Here is a 22672-nt window from a genome sequence, read left to right as displayed (position 1 = left end):
CAAATGTGTTCAACACGTAGCCAAAATTCATGAACCAGTAAATCTAAGCCTAAAAATAAATAAAAAAGGATGAAAAAAGAAAAATGTTCAATTTTAAAAAGGCATTTGAAACATTCCTAGCAAGAAAACAGAAGAAATTATTTGTTCCTCAAATACTCCAAACAACAGAAATACAAAGAAATAATAAGGATAATGAGGATAACAATAATAAAATAGCAACAGAGACACCATTAAGTTATTTCTTCCTAAATATAAGGAGACAAGGATGAAAGTAGAACTCAAATAGAACAAATTGTGGAGGAACAAACCATAGACTAACCTTCACAACACCCCACCTAAAAGTGAATCAATTTTTTCGTATTCATTACCTGCTCACAATCCTCATCATATCAAGGAAACAAACAAGTGCTTTGAAAGTTAGAGGTAGAATTTGTTACATAACAAATACAATATTTATTATTGTTATATCAAGGAAAATGAAGGTGTAGAATAATAGGGATCTATAGGTTAATAAATAATTCTCTTTTCCCTTTAGTATGAAAATTTTATTTGGTATTTAAGTTAAGAATAATTTTTAAATTAACTGAATAACTACTTTCAGCGAGGATTGAGAGCAGGCAATGGTTATGGGAGATACTGTGGAAGCAAGATGAGCAGGATTTAACAATTCATTGAGTAATAGGGGAAGGAGTCAAGAACTTTGTCCAAAGGTGGGAGCGGAGTGGGGGAACATGCTGACTATGCAGCTGGAGTTAACTCAGAAGTGGTTAGAAAAAAGGGACTAAAGCTAGCAAAGAAATTTGGATATAGAGATATAGATCTAGGAATTACTTGCTCTGAGGAAATAATTGAAGATATTGTGTTTTCCATAAAAGCCATATTATGATGCTTTGTTGTGATATGGCAGAAACCCTGGATTTTCTAAAGCTCTACTCAAAGAGCCTGTTGGAGCTTTAGCATATCCCATTAAGCTGAAAAGTCTTTGAGTAAAAGGTGTAGCATATTTTGATTTTAAGGGCATCTAACAACTTAGCTAAGTGGGGAGAGTCTACTGCCAGATTGGCCAGTAGGTAATCTTTTTTGGTCATAGAGATGGAACACATCAAAAAAAAAAAAAATCCTTGAATTCTCATCTGCTTCTGCAATGACAGTAACAAAATTACAAAACAGAATGCAGAGAATCACCATCAAAACCAACAACTTTTGCACAAGATCTAGTTTCATTGTTGATGTTGGAAATGTGAGTTGTCCAAAAACCAACAGGTTGATACACTTTTGAATATAAGGAGATATATTGATATGAAATTACAGATCATTGATTTGCTCATGATTTGCACATTTGGCAGATATGACAGGAAAAGAAAACGAGTCGACCATGTAGCCAAAACAAAGACTAACACAGGGGCAACCCTTCATCTGCTACAAGATGTGAAAGTTCACAGAAGAAGGTGTTCAATTCTTTGGGCAAAAAATCTCTAAGGAGGATTTACAAAAAGCATTGAACATGAAGATTAAGTCCGGTTGTGATTCATACTGGAGAGAAAGGAGAACTCAATGAGCTCACAAATCCATCTCATGTGAGGGAGCTAAATGCAGGAGGAGAAAGGCCAGAAGTGGGATAACAGGACTTAAATTCAAATACTAGCTCTGCTTCTGTCTCTATTATTATTGATCTCTCTGGGTCTCAGTTTCCTTATCTGTAAAATAGAAGGGAATAGCTTCTGAGATCCTGCCCAGCCCTACATTTATCTGTATATACATTTACTTAATGCAACCTCAGAAGTCGAGATACAACAAAGTATAGATAGATTTTCTATTCCTTGTGCTAACTTTGGACTAACACCTCCAAGAAAATAAAGGAACTCCATCAATTGGCACCACATCATCCATATGTGGAAGCATCAATGATAGCAAATGGAAAACTTTTGAATGCTGTGGATAAGTTCATTTACATTGGCAGTATACTTTCCAGGGCTGTAAAAAGTTTGACATATGAATTGCCAGAACTACCTCAATGTTTGGGAGGATTCTAAGGAAAGTGTGGAAGAAGAGAGGTATTAGATTATCAAACTAAAGGTCTATAGAGGCATAGTGCTGCCTTCATTGTTGTATGCCCGTGAAATCTGGATAATGTACCAGTGCCATGCCAGGAAACTGAATCCCTTCCATTTGAAGGAAGATTCTGAAGATCGCCTGTCAGGGTAATTTAGGTCCTTTTTCAAACAAAACTGCCAAGCATTCCAACTCTGCTATAAAGAGCTAAACTTTGTTGGGTGGACTATGTTGGTCAAATGTCAAATGTACACTTTGCCAAAAAGCGCATGGAGAACTCACACAGGGCAAACGTTCACAAGATGGCCAGAAAAAGTGATACAAGGACAATGTCAAGGTCTCTCTTAAGAACTTTAGAATCTATTGTATGACATAGGAGTAAGAGAACTTTAGAATCTATTTTATGACATAGAACCAAATAGTATAGTGCTCTCTCATCAGAGATGCTGTGGTCTATGAGCAAAGCAGAATTGGATTAGCTCAGAAAAAAACACCAGAACCCCAAAGTGAGAGAATTCACCTCAAATGGACTATTTCTACCTAACCTAAGGCAAAACATTCTGAGTTCATATCGGTCTGATCAGCTACAGTCAGACACACTAATTTAATTCAAACGTAGTAATGCCATTTTGGTCCTTTTTGAGAATGAAGGACAACAACAATAAGTCCGTTAACAAAGTGTCTGCTGCTTTTCTCAACACTTCTATTGGTACCCAGCCCTTGGTCTAAAGTGGCCAACTATCTCCTTGGAGCGGAGTTCCGCGGTTTATTTCATTTTGCCCGGCAAGAGATCACGTGTCAACGCCTGGCAAGTTACTATGGAAACTAAAGAACTGCTATCCCACCGGAAGTAGTTCTCTGAAAATTACAATCCTCCGAAAGGAGGTTATACAGAACTAGAGCTCAAAGACCTTCGTCATTCTCTAGTTAGGACCTCTCGTTTTTCAGGTGAGGAAACTGAGGCTCAGAGAGGGAGACATCGTTTTGTCCAACATCATACACGTCAAGTCAACAGCCTCCTTCCTAAAGTGATACAGAACTGGAATTGAAGTCGCCTCCATAATACGGCGGTCAAGTCCTCCTCTGAGATGCTGCCACATTGGGTGCTGGTGACGTGAACTCCCGAAGGTTAAACCGGCTTGATGTGGAGTTCGTGCAGGATAGCTCAGTAGTTCTACGGTGGCACTTGGTCGTTCGAAGATTCTCGGTTTAAATCCTGCGTCAGACATTTGGTAGCGCATGATCCTGGGCGCCATCACCTAATCTCTCTCAGCCTCAGTTTCCTCATTCTATAAATAACGCTTTTCTGTCTCGGCTTCCTAATTTGTAAAATGGAAAAGATAGTAATAGCACCTAGCAGCGACCAGACCGGCTGGCTTTGTCCAGGACATTCCATCTCGACTCGGCGCATTTTCCCCATTGCTGGTGCCTGACATACTGCCTCTCTTGCCTCCTGGGCTTCCTTCATCTCAGCTAAAGCTTCGTTAGTCGGAGAACAAGGATTGTTGTTTGAACTTTGTATTCTTCAAGCTTGGCATGGTGCAAATGCTAGCTGACTGCCTATCTTACAGAGTTCTTGTAAAGATTAAATAAGAATGACTCCTTGCAGCGCTTGGCAAACCTTAAAGTGCTCTTTTCAAGCCAAGAAGCCTTCAGTAGGGTCCTGAGGATGGGAACCTGTCTGCTTTCTAGCCCGGCCAGGGAGCTGTGAAGAGGCACCTTTCTACGGAGATGGCCTGTAGGTGGTGAATTCTCTCCTCAGGACAACCTAGGATGCAAAGGAAAAAAAATAAAAAAGAACCAAAGCCAGCGAGCCGGCCTCGGGTGTGCTTCTTTCCTTTGGGATTGCCACAAGCAGCATGGAACCAAGAGTCTAGCGGACCGAGTTCTCGGGAGGGCGCTTCTGCCTGGCGCAACGTTCGCTTTCCCTCACGCCCTCTTCCCTCTCCCCCTCCCTCGCGGTTGCCGTGGAAACGGAGGAGGGAGCTCGGATGCAGCGAGTGACCGGAGCCCGGCCCTTGCTTCTTTTCTACAGAGTGGGCTCGATTCAGCCGCCAAGATGGTGAGTGTCCCTGCAGAAAGCTTGGCTGTTGGCTGGACGCAGGAGCCGGGCTGGGACTTGGGGTGGGCTAGGAGGGTGCGACCTATTCTGGGACTCCGGCTTCTGGCCGAGCCAGCAGCTACAATGCCGGGCTGTTTGGGAACCTTCCCTGGCAGGAGGGAATGCAGTGTCGGAACAACCAGCCCCACACATGAACCCATGGACTCTGACTCCTTTCTGTTCTTTTCCAGTTCCCCTCCTTCCCTTCCTCCCTCTTCTCCTCCTTCTCAATTTCTTCACCCCTCCTCCTCTTCCTTCTTTTCTCCCTCTCTTTCCCCCTGAATCTCCTCCTCCTTTTCCTTTTTCCTCTCTCCCCTTTCTTTCCCCCTTTACCTCTTCTCATCATTCCTCCTTCCTCCTTGATCTCCTTCTTCCTCTGTTCCTCCTCCTCTCCCCTCCTTTTCTCTTTATCTCCTCCTCTCTCTTCTTTCTGTTTTCATCTCCATCTGCCGCCTTCTCTTCCCGCTCCACCCTGCTTTGATCTCCTCTTCCCCTTTTCCTTCTCTCCCCCTCTTGCTCCTCATTCTCCCTCTTTATTTTCCCCTTCCTCATTGTTCATCTTCCCTCTTCTTTTCTACCTCTTCTTCCTCCCTCCTTTATCTCCTCCTCCTTTCCCAGATCTCCTCCTTCTTCCCCTCCTCTTCCTCTTCTCTCCTTCCTCTCCCCTTCTTCTTCCTCCTCTTTTTCTCTCCTCTTCCTTCCTCTCCTGATCTTTTCCTCCTCATCCTTCTCCTCCACTTCCTCCTCTTCTTCTTCCTCCTCCTTCTTTTCCTTCTCCTCCTCCTCCGTCACCACGGATACTACCTGCCCTGTAATCACCTCTGCTCGTAGCTAGATTATTAGCCAGGGAACCCAGAGACTTGTGATGAGGAGCCTAGAAAAAGGAGGGTGAGGAAGCAGGGCTGGAGCAGCTGATCCCCTTCTCAGAGGGGAAATTGAGAGCGTGGGAAGAGACAGCTGAGAAGCCGCTGGATTCCCGTGGGCCAGCAGAAAAGAGCAGAAAGCCAGAGCTGCTGTGCCCGCTCCCTGTTCGAGCATTACACGGGGTTTTGCTCCCTCACTGGTGCATTGGAAAGAAGGCAGGATTTGGAACTGGAGGAAGTGGGTTTGACTCCAAGCTGATTCTTATTACCTGTGTGGCTTTGGGCAAATAAATTAATACTTGGTCTCATTTTTCTTCTCTGTGAAATGAAGGGGTTGGACTAGGGATCTTCTAAATCTTATCCTTTGATCCTTTACATAAATATTTCCAGGTATGAGAAAATATTTCTCCACCTTATTTATTTTTTTAATATTTGTCTTGAACCCAAGGAAGGAATTTCAGCTTGCAGTTCTTTTGTAACAGGCTCTGTTGGTGCTAGAATTGTTTGCTTCTGTTTTGTTAAAGTCCAGTTTAGACTACAGCACTATTTTCCTTGCCCTTTTCAGATGCTTTCAAGAGCTAAACCTGCTGTAGGTGGAGACCTACAGCAAATTGACAAGCGGAAGAAGAAAGGGAGAAAGATTCCAAAACTAGAAGAGCTGCTATCACAAAGAGATTTCACTGGAGCCATTACCCTACTGGAGGTAACCTCTAACCTTTTAACTTCTTTGGGGGACCCTCAGTTTCTCAGATGTAAAATTAGGGAGTTAAAGTATATGATGTTTGAGGTCTCTTCTAGCTCCAGCTTTCTGATTCCAGTCCTAGCAGATGAATGTCCTTTCCCCAACAGAGTCTAAAATCCAATTGATTCTGTAAGTAGCTGTCAGTTAACAAGCATTTATTAAGCTCCTACTATATGATCTAAGCCTATTATATACCTTTTGAAGAGGTAAAACCTTTTTTATATCTAGATTCTGTCTGATCTACTATGTGATGGATGAAAAACCTAACTGGTCTCTATGCTGTGGTAAAAAAACGAAACAAAACATTTATTATAATAATTATTCACAAATTAACTGTCTTGTTCAACTCAAATCTTGGCCACTTAATTCTTGGAGTAGTTGTTGCAGCATTTTGTGTAAGTTTAAAGAATCCTGGATTTTGATACATTTATTGTAATAAAAAATAACTGTCTTTTAAAAATGTTTCTGAGTAATCAAAACGGAGCTTATATGAGTTAAAGCAGCATAGACAGAGGAAGGGACACTAAAATAAAAGAAAAAAAGCCTAATCAAGGTTTTCTTGCGGCAGGATGCCAAAATCGTTTCTAAAGCACCATTTCCGAGTCAGTCAACCACATAAGTTGTAAGTATAGCTAAGTATACGTCTAATTGTTATTATGTATTTCTTTTTTTCAGCTTTTATCTCTTTAAGAACATTGATTTTGTTTTATCCTTCCTTTATAATGAAACATCTGACATGCCTAGTCATCCCCTTGTGGTGATAATGATAATGTGGAGTGTATTTGATACTTCCATAGGTTTTTATCTAAGTCAAGAAAATGATTCTCTTTCAAAAATCAGCAAAAATGATTAATGCTATGTATATTTATTTGTATGTATGATTCTTTCCTGTTACTGTAAATATCTCAGTTTCTCCAAAGCAATAAGGTATTTTTACCCCCAAAGTGCTGTAACCTGTAGGAGGTAGGGGCAGGACCTAGAGCTGCTTAAAGATGTCTTTTTTTCCCCCTGAGGCAACTGGGGTTAATGTGTGCCCAGGGTCACACATTTAGGAAGTGTTAAATATCTGAGATCAAATTTGAACTCACACCCTCCTGAATTCAGGGATGATGCTCCATCTATTACACCATCTAGCTGCCCCCAAAAGATATCTTTTTTTAAAAAAAGATATTTGGAAATGTTTAAAATGGAAAATGTTTGTAACTTAAATTGAAAATGAAATGACAGTAGAAAATTTTGCTTGAAGATATCTTAACTAAATTCAGTGACCGCTAAAAGAAGAGTATACATAATTTAAGAGTTCTTAAATTAACTCCTAAGGGTTTCTTAATAGTTTTTCTTGGATTGACTGGGCTAATATTTTTCTTCTTAACATTAATCCTGCAAATCACAAGAGATCCTTTTCTAGAGGATTTTGTGTTTACAGAAAGATTGGTCTGTATTTCAGTTTTTTAAGTAACTTAGGAATTTAAATTTAGGGAAAAAGGACCTTTGGATAAGGTATATATGCCTGCTAAATGGGTAAGCTAGCCTGAAAGATGTGGGTTAGAAGTTCTTTAATGTTTTCTGAGATTTAGATTTTGTGAATCTGTTTCCATTATGTTTCTTATAAACTTGCTATTGAATTCTACTTTCTAATCTATTTTGCTACCCTGTCCTATTTTTACACTCAAAATTATCATTGTTTTGTATATATATTTTTTCTATCTATCCTTTTCTTTTATGCTTTTTCCTCTCCTTGACATCCTTTCTCCACTTTATAAAGAAAAAGGAGGTGTTCAGAGAGGTGTGCATAACATTAGCAAGTTATATTCAATGAAGTCAACTTCCTTTCCACTACTATTCTTCTTTATTCCTTGTCCAATTCCTGAAAATAGGTTATCTTTTCTTTATGAGCTAGGAAAGTGGAATTGGTGTTATGACTAATACCTCCCTGAATCTATAATCCTTAATTCTCCTCTCCATTCCCTTCTAGTATCTGCTTGATTATCTATTGAGTTTAACATAGTTCTACACCATACTCTTACATTTGTGTTCAATTCTTCTTTGTTGAGTTCAGATAGAAGTGTTCTCCCCATTTTTTCTTTCTTGTTTGTATCATCTTCTACAGAAGTTTGTTCTCCCCACTCTTTCTTTGTATCATTTTCTACAGAAGCACCCTGCTTATGAGAGAAAATAAGTTCCATCTTATTATCATAAGATAATAAAAAAATAACAAAATTGGATCCAGATCTTTTTAAAGCTCCTTTTAATTACCATTGGAGACATTAGTGTTTTAAAGGAATCTTTGTTTCTTTGCCCACTTTAGCGTATAAATATTTTATTATTATAAAGATCCTCCTGATTGTTTAAATATGTCTACCTTTCTTTGTTTCAACTGGTTTGCTTGCTTTTCAAAGTATTTATTCCATTCTGGTCTTTTGATTAGAAATACTTGGAAATCCTGTTTTATTATATTAAGCCTTTATTTTTTATCCTCTGGAATATCATTTCCCAAGCTTTCCTTTCTTTTACAGTTGGAACTATTAGGTCTTATATCATTCAGACTGTGGTTTGTTTCTTGGGGACTAGAACGAACACACACACATTTTGAAGTCAACTAATCTAGTCAGTTAGATCCAAAAGAAGACAGGCTCATGATAATGTAACTAGCACTTACAGAAAAGTACCAGCCCCTACCCCTCCTCATCAGTGTGCTAAATGGGGACAAGCTTGTCACTCTAAGACTTTAACATCTCTGCAGCACATGTATGGGCACAGCTACAGACATGGCAGGGAGTCCTATGAAGTAAAGGAGTCAGAAATATAGACATAGACATACATGTACGTTTAGACAGGGAAGACTGAAAGTCTTAGTGCTGTTTTAAGCTTTACTAGTTCTCATGTATTCTTGATAACATTTCACATATATATATGTATATATACTTATACATATATATCTATACATGTCTCCTTTGATAGAGTATAAGCTCCTTAAAGAAAACAACTGTTTGATTTTTGTAATTGTTTCTAAAGCCTAGGATATTAATAATGTGTTTAATGAGTATTTGTAAATTGATGGATTTTAAATATATATATAGTATCTCAAGTTGTGTTAATATACACGGATATTCTGGCCCTATTTTCTCCAGGCTTCAGACTTTAGGATTCCCTAAGAAGGCTGAGAGTATTCTCTTTTGTAATGATGTTGGTTCAAGCCAACACTGACTGACTGTGCTTCCTGCTCCATTTTTAGAGGGCCTGTGACTAGTGCTTTAGTTCCATTTGACCCCTTAACATCAAGTGGCTATTACAAAGAGATATTTCTTTCAGACACAGAAAGGATAAAGCAGAAGTATTTTACCTCCTCTCCTCCCTTTTCCCCTCCTCCTGCCTCCCATACAGTATCTCAGGGATGTCTCTTCTCCCACATCACCTTAGGCTCACCAGCTCCCTTCCGACAAGTGTCATTCCTATCAAGTGTTCCTGTCCAGAGGCAGCATGGATACTGATGAGTTGTTGTCTCAGCTTCTTCTCAATGTTATTCTTTGTTCCTGCATGACTCTACTTGACCCTCTATCACAGCTCCTTCATTGGTCATTGAGCTTCCCCAAGAGAGCTGAGGTGAGATAGAAGAGTCTGAAGCTGTCAGCCATTTTTTAAATGTGTCTGCAGCTAGTCAAAGAGGTTCCTCTTTAATTACTGTAATTACTGACTGGAACCATCTCTTCAGGGTATTTCCTTACATGTCACCACAAAGGAGCGCCTTCTCAGGCACTCTGTGTAGACCATCATTACTGTAATTTTACTTAATGATTTCCTCTGATTGGACATTTTGATTGTTTTCTATATATATATATGCATATATATATATGCATGCTACTACAAAAGTGTAGGTATATTTTTTGTTGTTTTCTTGAATACCTTTTGACATATTCCCTAAGTGAAATTACTAGGTAAAATTGAGCTTATTACATATTTTGTCAGATTGCTATTCAGAATTGTTGAAGTGATAAATACTACTAGCTAGCATCAACATATTTCTGTGCCCTGGTTTCACCACATTCTTGTTAGTATAGGGTTAAAAAAAATTTTAACTTGTTTTTGCTAGTTGAAGTTATGTCCAAGTGCACAATGTTAAAATGCTATAGGAATGGGGGCTATTTAAAATTTTTTCTTTTTATTGCAGTGCCATAGTTTATAAAGCAATTTTTAGTAGACAAAACTCTTCACTTATAAGATCTCATTCACACTTCAAAATAATCCTGCAAGATTTTATTATATGTATTTTGAAGATAAGGAAGCTGAGGCTTAGAGGGATCATAACATTTTCAAGTGGCAGAATTATGACTGAAATTCAAGCCTGATGTCAAGGCACAAGTCCTTTTAATTACATGATACTAGTGCTTATGTAAACTATCTTCCTTGATTGTTTATTAGATAGATTCTGGATATTATATATAGGGTCTTTGTATAATTAGGTAGGAAACTTATTGCTAGTTAAGTTTTTCATTTTCCCTAGTTACTTTTATTTAATATTTATTATATTTAGAGTATGAATTTTCTATTTGATATTTATTTAGTATATAAACAGTTTATATATATTCAAACAAATCAATCTTAGTTCTGATTAATCCTCCATCCTCAAATAATCAGATTTCTCTTTCATGTCTCAGATAATTTTGTTATTTAAAGATTAAAAATGGTATTTAAAAGCTTAGGTTTTTTATTCATGTGAAATTTATTACAGTAGATTGTATTAGGTAGATAGATTAGGTAGATTAGATCCAAGGTAATTCTTTCTCATAATAAATCTGAAACTCTGGAATAAGTGAATATGTGAAAGGAATTTGTAAAAATTATTCAGAGCAAACAGACTTTGCATCCTTTTGTTGCATTCCTCAACATCTTCTCCTATCAGATTCAGACTGTCTAAACTTATTACGCAATACAGACATGCTCTTTCCTTCTTTCCTTTACTATGGAACATAGTGAATGCTTAATAAATTTACTTGTTTGCTGACTAGGTTATCTATCAAGAGTCAGAGTTTACCATACAGGAAAAAAGAATTTTTTAGAGAATAAAAAAGGGAAGGAAAAAAGAAGCAGATGGAGTGAAAACTGGAATTTCAATACCATGTCAATATGAGTACTCCCTTATATGGGTGAGTCAAAAAACATATTTGAAGAGGAACTTACAAGTAATTACAAAAATTACAAAAAATTTTAATAGTAAATCCTTACTTGAAGAATAGTTTACTGTGAGTTAGTGTACTGTTCCTACTCCTGGGACAATTTAATTTAGTTCATGAACAAGAAGAACTACATTTTCAATTAAAGTGATGTATATTATAAAGAAATGAATGAGGTTCAAAAGGGACTTAATAGCTAGAAGAGAAGGAAAATAGATTGACATTAATGCCTTCTGCCAAAGTCATCACAACCATTCATTTAAAGTAGCTACACATCAGATATTATTGCTTTTCATTTCTGTCTTAAATAATCTGTTGTAGAAATTCATATAAGCAATAAAAATAACACAATTGGATTTTGAATATATTTTCTATTTTCTTTTCATATCTTTAGGGGATTTCAAAATGCTAGAGAAATATTAAGAAATGAAACTTTATTTCATATCAAAATAGTGAAAGAGGAAAAAATTGAAATAATGGCACAAAAAAAATGTACAAATGAGAAAAGAAGGAAGTTCAGAAAGAGACATAGCCAAGTGGGCAACTTTGAAGTTGAAGATAATTGCATATTTTTTCTTTTTTTTTTTTTTTTTGGTGAGGAAATTAGGGCTTAGTGACTTGCCCTAGGTCACACAGCTAGTAAAGTTTGTGTTTGAGGCCGTATTTGAACTCAGTTCTTGCTGACTTCAAGGCCAGTACTCTATCCGTTGTGCCCTCTAGTTGTCCTAGATTAATTGGGTATTTTTTAAAACCACCAAGTTGGGTCTAATAGATTTATGCACATGTTTATGTTTATATTAGCATTTTTCAAGCTAAAAATAATAAAAAAGAAAATTATTTTTTAAAAAATGAAAAAACAGAAGGCCTTCATTGATAATTGTAATTGAAATGAAAACTTAGCTATTTAGGAATTAAGATTTGTACCACTCAGAAAAACAGAAGTAGATGCAAGATAAGTGCCTCTCATGTTTTGTCTCCAATTCAATTGTAAATATTCTCACTTTTTTTAGTTATGATATAAATAGTACTTTGGTAACTAGATGGCTGAATGGTCATACTGATGATATACACCATCTAATGTAATAATGAATATTACAGATTGAAACCCCTTCCAGTACTTTCTCATCCTTTGTGTCTCTTGTCCATGTCTTTATATAAATTGTTTATTCTCCATCCATTAAGCTAGTGACTTTCCTGAAGAATAATAAACAGACCTTAAACTTTAGTCTGTGCAGTGAGTGGAACATTACTCTCTGAAATCAGGAAATCTGGATTTGAATCCTGCCCTACACAATTTGCTGGCTGAGTGACCTTGCTTATGTCACCCTCTTCTTGAGCTTCAGGTCTCATCAGTAAAGGGAAATAAAAATAACCCCTACCTCACAAATGAGATAATGTTTTTAAAGTTCTTTGTAAACTTTAAAGTGCCATAAAAATGTAACGTACTAATTCTGAGAGAAAGAAAGGCTTAAGTGATTTGGCCAGTGTCATAGAACTTCAAAGGAAAATAAAAATAGAAAATCAAAATAAAATAGCTGTAATAAAAAGTTAAGTAAGACATAGACTAAATACATCCCTTATTTTCTGTCAATCTTATTTTTATTAAGAAAAATAAAAAAGGAAATTTTATCCCCAACATTTTTAAAATAGGCAGATTGGATACTGTTATTATGTATCAACACATGAGAAATTTTAGACATCCTCAACAATCCCAATATAACTAAATCACAACAGTCTCAAAATACTTGAATGATATTCAGAACAGTTGACCTAAAGGTTATTAGAAATGATTATTGATCTGAAACTATTTCAAAAGACTACAACTGGAGAAAGCTATGGAGTCTGAATGAAAATAGAAGTATACTATTTTTTTATTAAAGCTTTTTATTTTCAAAACATAAGCATGGACAATTCTTCAGCATTAACGCCTGCAAAACTTTGTGTTCCAATTTTCCCTCTTCCATCACTCCTTCCCCTAGGTGGCAAGTAATCCAATATATGTTACACATGGTAAAATATATGTGAAATCCAATATATATATTTATATAATTATCTTGCTGCACAAGCAAAGTCAAATAAAAAAGGAAAGTAAATGAGTAAGAAAACAAAATGCAAGTGAACAACAAAAAGAGTGAAAATGCTATATTATGATCCACACTTAGTCCCACAGTCTCTCTCTGGGTACAAGTGGCTCTCTTCCTCACAAGATCATTGGATCTGGCCTGAATCATCTCATTGTTGAAAAGAGCTACATCCATCAAAATTGATCATCATATAATCTTGTCTACAATGATCTGGTTCTGCTCATTTCACTTAGCATCAATTCATGTAAGTCTCTCCAGGCCTCTCTGAAATCACCCTGCTGATCGTTTTTTATAAAAGAAAAAATATTCCATAAGATTCATATACCATAAAGAAGTATACTATTTTAGTTTTTTTTTTCTTTCTTGTGCTTTTTTTCTTTTTGCTCCAATTCTTCTTTTCCAACAAGACTAATGTGGAAATGTTTTTAATATGATTGTATATGTATAACCTATATCAGATTGCTTGTCATTTTGGGGAGGAGGGAGGAAAGAAGAGGAAGGAGTCCTCTTAAAAAGTTTTCAACATTCATTTTTATAACAATCTTTATATGTAATAGGAAAAAAAAAATACTGTTAAGTAGGAAAAAAGGAAATGACTATTGAGCTGGAGGATTTTGGATTATTACTGAAATTTCTATCTAGATGAAGAGTTTCATACATGAACTCTTTGGTCACTATATGCCTGCTCTATAATAGATGCTTAGTAAATGCTTATTAAATTAAATTGGAATGAATTGAAGGAATATTTGATTTCTTGAACAAAAACTAGGTTAAATGCAGTACGGTGTTGGTACCAGAAAGAAAAAAGGCACGTTTTGCCTTTATTCTTTTGCTTCAGAGTAGGAAAGAATAGAGAATTTAAAGGTATTTTAAAAATTAACATTTATACTACTTCAGCTTTGAAGGAAGGGCAGGAAAGCAACATTTCTGATTCCTGCTTAGGTGGTAGAAGAGCTGATTTAGATCCTATCAGCATCAGATTATGCCCTATAACATTCTTTTCTTTCTCAAGGATAAATCTCCCTTATCCTCCTCTGGGCTTTCCCTTACCTCCCTCTTTTCCAAGGAGTTTATCCCTTTCTCCCTCCCCCAACTTATTTTAGGAGAGGAAAGGAAATCCTCATAGTACTGCTTTTCTTTAAGAGGCCTTTCCGAGGCCCTGAGGAGTTAGGAAGAGCCTGGCATACCAGAGTATTGGTTTGTGTCCAGTGACCTCCAAGATCCCTTCCAACTTGGGAGCCCCGAATACCCTGAGCTCCTGCAGGAACTTTTCTTCTATTCCTTCTACTCTTAAGAATTGAACTTAATTGTATGCATTCTTTCTACATAATGGATTCCAAAAGGGATTTGCATGCTCACGTCATCTTCTTGGTCCCATTTGGTGGCTGCTTTGCCCTTGACTACGGTTGCTCTTGCTCTGAAATTTGCCTTTGGTAATTATGTTTCTAAATTGTAGACTATAAAATCATATTCATTTTGTCAGGGTAGCTTAACCATTTTCAGAGAATATGTTTTGTTGGAGAGCTGTTGCTTGAATGTTGAGTAGTGCCCTATTGTTGGAATAAAATATTAATAAAATAAGTCTAGAGAGAGAGAGATTGAGAAGATAGAGATCAATGTCTTTGAATATGTGTAATCACCATCACTGAGTACCAAAACTAAGAAGAATGAGCTTGAAAATAGTAAACCAACCACAAATAAGATTTAAGTTATACTTTGTGGCATGTAGTAAACTTATGGAAATACAGATACAATCACTCTATCTCTGGCCTTTCTGAAAAATGAAGGAATAAATAACCTAATGATTTCTGAAGCCTCCTTGTAGTTCTGTATTCTAACATCCTGAAATGAAATATGAATAAGCTTAATGTTTTCATAATCCATGTGGGCTAAGATATAGTGGATTCTTGATGGAAAATATAAGATTTAGAATATATATATATTTTAATACTTTTCAATCAACCTTGCTGGGGAAAAAAAAAACCCATTTCTTTGAAATACTGTTTAAAATTGATTACTGGACCAGAGGATATAGGTCTAGTGGGAAAAAGCCATGGGCCTACAGCCAGGAGAACTGGATTTTAATCCCAGTATTAAGCCAACTATATAATCTAAGGCAAGTCATATGATTTCTGTATGGCCTACTTTCTTCGTATCACAGAATTGTAAGGATAGTAGATGCATTTTCTAAGTAAAAATCACTATGTAAATATATTAATAACTTTACCAGAACATAAATTTAACTAAAACCAGACGTTTTACCTTCAGTGTCTATAATCTGTTATTATCTAGTGAAAGTTTAACTTGATATTTTAAAAAAGGATTTAATTTTCATTGTTTATTTCACCATATCATTAAACCTTGAAGTTCAAACGGCATGTGGGAGAGCAAGAAGAGGATGCTGATCTATGGATTGGATATTGTGCTTTTCATCTGGGTGACTACAAGAGAGCTTTAGAGGTTAGTAAAGAAATAATTTCAAGTTGTGGTTTCTTCTTAGAAATTCTTTAGGGTAAAAGAGTAGAGCTTTTTTGGGAAAGTTTCATCTGAAGAAAATCTTTTTTTTTTAATTTTTAATTTGTAAATTTTTAAAAATTTTTAAAATTTTAAATTTGTAAACTGAGCATATATCCTCGGTCTTAAGGTACAGCCTGGGAATATTTGAGAACCCTAATAAGTGATTTAGAGGTTTTTAGGATTAAGTGGTGATTTAATTAGTGGAGACTGAGCTAAAGCACAGAAGGAGCCAGTACAAGCAAGATGATTGTAGATATCAGGAAGACATCTGTTGAACTGAATTGACTGGAACAGGAATATTATTTGTGGAGGTTGGAGAAAAAAGGGAAGCTATGCTTAGAAACATTGGAAAGAAAACAAAAGGAACATTGACATTGGGAAAGAGGTTTAAGAAACTGAAAGGTTAGCTGAATAATGGGCAACATGAATTTCAAAATGTGGCCTTGGTGGAAAATAAAATCCCTTTATGCAAATAAATAAAGCTAATAACTGAAACAAGAGTATGACATAACAGGTAGAGAGCCAACCCAAACCAGGGTAACATGAGTTCAGGCTTCTGCCACATGGTGGCAGTGTAAGCCCAGGTAACTCACTTAATCTCTCAAGTCTCCAGGCAGCTCACCTAAACTATAAATTACAGAGAAGGTACTAACCAGCCTTTGTAGGGACCTTCTCCAAACCAACAAAATCCGTCAGAGATCCAGGCCCTTTCCCTAACTCTAAGAACTTGTGCAAGCAGCATTGTTTGTACTCTCTACCTCTGTTTCTCTTCCTCTCTCTTTTCTTCCCTCTGTCCCTCCCTCTCTTCTTCTTCCTCCCTGTCTCTTCTCTCTCTCTCTCTCTCTCTCTCTCTCTCTCTTTTTCTCTCTCTCTTTCTCTCTTTCTTTAAATAATAGCCTTTTATTTTCAAAATACATGCAAATTTCTTGTCCAGATTTTTCTCCCTTCCTTCCTCTACTCCCCTCCAAACAGCAAGTGATATGTTAAAAATGTACAATTCTTCTATACATATTTTCACATTTATGGTGCTGCACAAGAAAAATCAGATCAAAAAGAAAAAAAAGAGAAAAAAAGCAAGCAAACAACAAAAACAAAAAATGAAAGAACTATGATCCCACATTCAGGCTCCACAATCCTCTCTGGATATAGATGGTCCTCTTCATCACAAGTCTATTGGAACTGGCTTGCCTTATAGTTGAAAAGAGCCATGTCCTGCAGTTGATCATCACATAATCTTCTTGTTGACGTGTATAATGATCTCCTGGTTCTACTCATTTCACTCAGCATCAGTTCATGTAGGTCTCTCCAGGCCTCTTTGAAATCATCTTGCTGATCATTTCTAACAAACAACAATATTCCATAACATTCATAAACCATAAGTTATTCAGCTATTCCCCAATTAATGGGCATCCACTCACATTCCAGTTTCTTGCCACTATAAAAAGGGCTGCCACAAACATTTTTGCATATGTGGGTCCCTTTCCCTTTTTAATGATTTTGATGATTTTTTTGGAATACAGACTCAGTAGAGACACTGCTGGATCAAAGAGTATGCACAGTTTGATAGCCCTTTGGGCACAGTTTCAAAATGCTCTCCAGAATGTTTGGATCAGTTCACGACTCCACCAACAATGTATCAGTGTCCCAGTTTTTCCACATCCTCTCCAACTTTCGTCATTATCTTTTCCTGCCATCTTAGCCAATCTGAGAGGTGTGCAGTGGTATTTAATCCAGTCTTAAAGGATCTGAACTGAGAATAGAGAGGAACTCTGTGTACTAGAAGAGTACTTGATGAAGTTTAATTGTCACCAGGCTGATGCTTGGAATAAGGAAGACCTGTGTACAAATCCTGCTTACATACTAGCTGGGTGATCATCTGCAAGTCTTATCTATCTGAGCCTCAGTTTTCTTGTCTATAAAATGGGAATAATGATGCAAGTAACATCCTCCTCATAGGAGTGTTGTGAGACTCCAAGTAACACTGGATGTGAAGTGATTTGCAAATTTTGAAGTATTATGAAAAAATTAGCCATCATTATTATGCCTACTTCTAGAAAATGAAGATAGTTGAGCAGCCTTCCATTTGTATAGCTTGCTAACCCAGACCAAAAATTTTAGCAACCTGACATCTCTGTAGTTTTTGACCCTAGATTATCTAGGTTAGAAGAGGAAAAAGACTGGGAGGAGTGAGGCAACATTCCTCTTAGAATTATGTAGATTGTCCTCTGGCATACTGCTTAACCTTTCAGGGAAAGAAAAACACAAGGGAATCCATGATTTGCAAGTTGTTTTCTTGCTTAATTACTTAAATATAACATCCTGCATTTCAGGAATATGAATCTGTAACAAAGGAAGAAGGTTGTAATCCTGAAGTTTGGGTGAACTTGGCCTGTACTTACTTCTTCCTTGGCATGTATAAACAAGCAGAAACAGCAGGATTTAAAGGTGAGATGACCCATTCAATTATATCACTCTCTGTAGCAGCCATAGTTATATAGTTTTGAGATTTTAAAAACAGAAGCAGAAAATAAATTGCTTAATAAATTAGTAAGATTATGTATATTTTATATGATACTTAATAAGTATTTATGTTGCTTTATGTTTAAGAAAACTGATTTCCCACACACACACACACACTTTTAAGCATATTGCAGCTACTATTTCAAGTAGCTACCAGAAAACCAACTAACAAAACTTTTCCTATCCTAAAAAACTGTTAAAGAAAGAGAATTTAAGGAAATAGGAATTAGATGCATTAAAACAGAAAAGGGAGAAGGTGACTATGGGGAACAAGAAAGGACAATGCTCTTCTATTCCCAAGTTTGATTTATATTATTGTTAATGCCTTTTATACGACTGCTTTATCCTTTTCTAAAAGGCAAGGTCAGAACAAAAATTGAAAAAAATCTGACTTTTTTCCTTACCTCCCACTTTCCATCCTCATAGTCACAAGAGAAAAATTATATTCAAGACTAGTTAGAGGTGATGTGGGATACATATTTAAGAATGGAAGAAGAGGGAAAGAGTAGGAAAAGAGGTTGTGAAGGGTAATTAGAGAAGAGTCAATATTCCTGGCATTAAGTATTTAACTTAGGGAAGAATGTATTAAAGAAATGAGACGATTTTTTTAGAACTGGAGTTACTATAACTATAATAATTCCAGTTTATGCTAACCTTTCTCTTTCATTTTTTCCATGCATATAATTTAGTATTTCTACATTTGCCTTATATTGTTCTCTAATTGTTTAATGTCAGTCAGTAAACATTAGCTCTATATGCTTAGTACTCTGCTGAGTATTGGAGATACAGAGAAAGGTAAAAACAGTCCCTGCCATCAAAGAGCTCCCATCTATGGAAAGACAACTTATAAGCAATTAATTTACAGTGAAACCACAGAGAGGATAAATTGGAAATAATCAAGAGACACTGGGATTAAGGGAAATGGAAAAAGCTTCCTGTAGAAGATGGCATTTTAGTTGAGCTTTAAGAATGTGAGGAAAATCAGGAGTCAGAGGTGAGGAGGGGAGGGCATTCTAGGCATGGAGTCAGTCTTTAAAAATATCCAGAGATGGAACATCATGTTTGAGGAAACAGCAAGGAGGCCAATATCACAGGACTAAAAAGTATATGGTGGGGTGTATGCTATAAGAAGACTGGAAAGGTAAGGGAGACCAGGTTATGAAGAGTTTTGAAAACTAAATTGATTTTATTTGTTACCAAAGGTAACAGGAAGACCTTCACTGTAAAATCATTTTGAAGTTGAGTGGAAGGTGGATTGGAGACTTGTAGCAAGAAGGCAAATCAGGAGTCTATTACAATGAATTTTTGCTTTTCAAGTAGATTGTAAGCCCCTTTGGAACAGGAATTCTGTTTCATCTTTCTCTGATTTCCTTCCAGTGACTTAGAGATTCCCAGTAAATAATTGATTTTCTTTGGGAGTTTATCTTCAAGCATAAGAAACAGGTTTGCTCCACATAAAGATTGTGAGTCTCCATTGTATCCATCTCAAGGGACTAGGATATTGGAATGAATGAATAAGAGAAAACATTAAATAATGGTGGGATTATACAAGATAAATAAATGGAGGATAGAAAGGACTTCTTTTATGGGATAGTGATGGAAAATTCACTGGCAAAGAAAAGGGAAGCCAGAACACAGAATACAAATGCATGTACTGAGGTGACTGTGGTTGGTTTGGTATGGGCTGAACAACATAAAGCAGAGTGTTGCTGCTTACTGTACTGGACCTGGAGAGTTGTGCTTTGGGCCACAGTAGTGAGATCTGATTAAGTGAGGCTGAGTCCAAGGGCTATCTTGTCTTTGGCTCCCTCTGCTAATGCTACTATAATGACTGGGGAGCATGGACTGAAGGAGAGGATTTTTATTATTGCAGAGATCTTTAAGGTTCAGAGTTAAGAACTGAAGAAGTACAAACGCAGGGGTTTTTCTGTTCCATTGAAGATATGAGTCTGATATGGACCCCTCGCTTTTCTAACAGCCAGCCTATATTTTCTTTCAGCTCCCAAAAGCCGACTCCAAAATCGTCTCCTCTTCCACTTGGCTCACAAGGTATTTTATGTCTACTGACTTTGTGCACTTTGCTGTATTCTTAACTTTTTCCTTTTTTTTTCCTTCCATTATAAACATTTATAGAAAGCCTGATAACTCTTAATAATGGAAGTTCTCACTGCTTTTTCAGAACAAGTAGAATATGAACTACAGCTGTGCAGGATTTTTTCTTCCATTGATTTCCTTACACTTTTAACATACTCATAGATGTTGGAATTTAATTTCTTTGTGATAGTAGTCATTAAGAAGATCAATATGAATCAGCTATACTCTAAATTGCGATCACTTGGAAACCATACAAAGAACACCAGCTCATTTTATAAAACTCTTATGATGATCATTTTGATCCTATTATTATGTAAGAACAATTTCAATTGTCCTTTTTTTCATTTTATGTGCTTTCTGACTACCATAATTTATACATGTAGTAACTAGAGTTATCAGATCTCTTTTCTAAGCTGCAGTTTGAAAAATGGTAGTTGAATTTATCCACTTATCCCATTAAGATAGAATCGAAATAATTCTTATTAAATGTTCAAATTTCACCTCTGAAACTTGCTGTTGATAATCAGTCAAAAAGCATATATTTTTTAAATATATAGAAATGTCTTCTATGGACCAAGCGTTGTGTTAGTGCTAGAGACATAAATAAATTATGTAACAATACCTATCTTCAAGTACCTTAAGTTCTACTGAGGGAGGCAGCAGGTGCATATATGAGTATATACAGAATAAGTAAAATGAAATAAAAGGTACAGAGGGAGAATCCTAGCAGTTGAAAAAAGCCAGGAAAGGCTTTGTTTAGAAGATGGTGCTTAAGTTGTATCTTGAAAGAAATGAAGGATTCACTGAAGGAGAGGAAAGGAGAAAGTGCATTCTAGACACAAGAGATGGCTTATGCAGAGAAGGGAGATATATGAAGGACAACTAGAAGGCCAGCGTAGCCCAATTGTGGAAAGCAGGATGTTGAGCAATGTAGATAAAGCTAGCATGAGAGATTAGAGTTATATTATGAAGGGCTCTCCAAGCCCGAGGAGTTCTTTTATTTGTAAGGAGCCAGCAGGAGTTTAGCGCAGGAGTGACATAGTCAGCAGTTTGGAGCATGGGTTTGCATGAGGAAGGGATTGAAACAGGAATCCCAACTGGACCTCCTCCCAATTAGGAGAAAGGTAATGAACATCTGAATTAGATTGTTTGCTCTGTGAGTAGAGAGAGAGGCTGGCAAGGAGAAATGATGTGGAAACAGAAATAGCAAGATTTGTCACTTTGAGGTTAAGAGTAAAAAGTCAAAGACAATACTGAGATTGTGAGCTAAAGAGAAAGAAAGAATAGGGATACTTTAAACAGAAAAAAAAGGAAAGTTTGCTTTGAATTGTCTCCTGGACATCCAGTTTGAGATGTTCAATAGGCAGTTCATAAGAGACTTTGTTGTGATATAGTGTATAAGGTGCTATATTCTTGGAAAATCTGGATTCAAATCATACCTCAGACATTTTTACTAGTTATATAATCCTGAGAAAAATCCCTCTCTCTAAAATGTGGGCTATGAGTGAAAGGCCTTTAAGGTTCTTCCAGCTCTGAACCCACTATTCTGTGGGACTAAAATTCAAGAGATAGAAAGGAGCTAAATTTAAAGATGGTGAGTTTTCTGAATAATCATGAGCAAGGATCTCTCCTTATCTGTGAAATAAAGCATTTAATGAGATGATGACCTTTAAACTCTGAATCTTATGAGCTTTCATAAGAACACCATATCAATCCCCATTGCCTATCTGGCTTCAGCCTACCTTTTTAAGCTTGCATCTTATTCCCTTTTACATGCTGCCAAATTGGCCTCCCAGCAGTTCTCCAAATAAACTGTTTAATCTACTACCCCCATGCTTTTTCTTACACTGCTCCTAATGGTTAGCAAACATTTCTCCCATACCTCCACTTCTTGAAATCACTTGATTCCTTCATGAACCCGCTCATGGGTCACCTCCTAGCCTGCGGAAATTATCTCCTGATTCCCCTCGTTGTTAGTGCCCTGTTCCTCCTCCTCCTCCAAAAAAAAAAAAAAAAAAGTACATGTGTATATATAGATGCATACATATGTAATATACATACATAATGCCATGTGGGATGTTTATGTGTGTATATATGCACACGTAGATGTATATGTGTATATAGAGCCACTTACATATCTGCTTGTGTGTATTATGGAGTAAATAGAATGGAAACTCCCTAGAACACAGACTGTTTCCCCTTTTCTTTTCGTGTTTAGTATCTCCTACAGTACCTCCACCTGGTAGACATTTAATAAATTCTTGTTGGATAGTAAGTGATAGAACAGGAGCTTCAACCTATAGCTTTTTAGCCAAGTCTACTCTGCTTTCATCTCTAAGGAACTTTCTCTCATTTGAGTCTTTCTAGTTCAATGATTATCGACTCATGTATCACCTTCTCTTTTTCCTCTCACTGTAATGTTCAAGTAAATCTCCTAATACGTGTTATATACTTAAAATATGAGGGAACAAGTTTTTTTTTTTAAAATCTGTCAAGTACCCTGGAGTGTAGAAAACATTTTCTGCTGT

The 22672-nt window shown here is 36.6% G+C and overlaps 1 protein-coding gene across 2 annotated transcripts in view; it reads left to right on the top strand.

Moving 5' to 3' along the window:
* The first annotated feature begins 2714 nt into the window (after positions 1-2714).
* Positions 2715-22672, top strand: part of IFT56 (intraflagellar transport 56) — a 66922-nt gene continuing 46964 nt past the window's right edge. The window contains exons 1-5 of one of the 2 annotated variants that reach the window (XM_052001482.1): positions 2715-4114; positions 5582-5719; positions 15381-15473; positions 17861-17975; positions 20050-20099. In XM_052001482.1, coding sequence (XP_051857442.1) covers positions 4112-4114; positions 5582-5719; positions 15381-15473; positions 17861-17975; positions 20050-20099 — 399 coding nt within the window. In that variant the 5' untranslated portion in view covers positions 2715-4111. Of the gene's footprint in view, positions 4115-4841; positions 5255-5581; positions 5720-15380; positions 15474-17860; positions 17976-20049; positions 20100-22672 lie in introns of those variants that run through there. The other variant, XM_052001483.1, reaches the window with a different exon arrangement.

This window comes from Antechinus flavipes, chromosome 5 (assembly GCF_016432865.1).
Source record: "Antechinus flavipes isolate AdamAnt ecotype Samford, QLD, Australia chromosome 5, AdamAnt_v2, whole genome shotgun sequence".
Taxonomy (NCBI): domain Eukaryota; kingdom Metazoa; phylum Chordata; class Mammalia; order Dasyuromorphia; family Dasyuridae; genus Antechinus; species Antechinus flavipes.
Note: the sequence above shows the minus strand (reverse complement) of the source record. Positions and strands in the feature narration are given on the sequence as shown.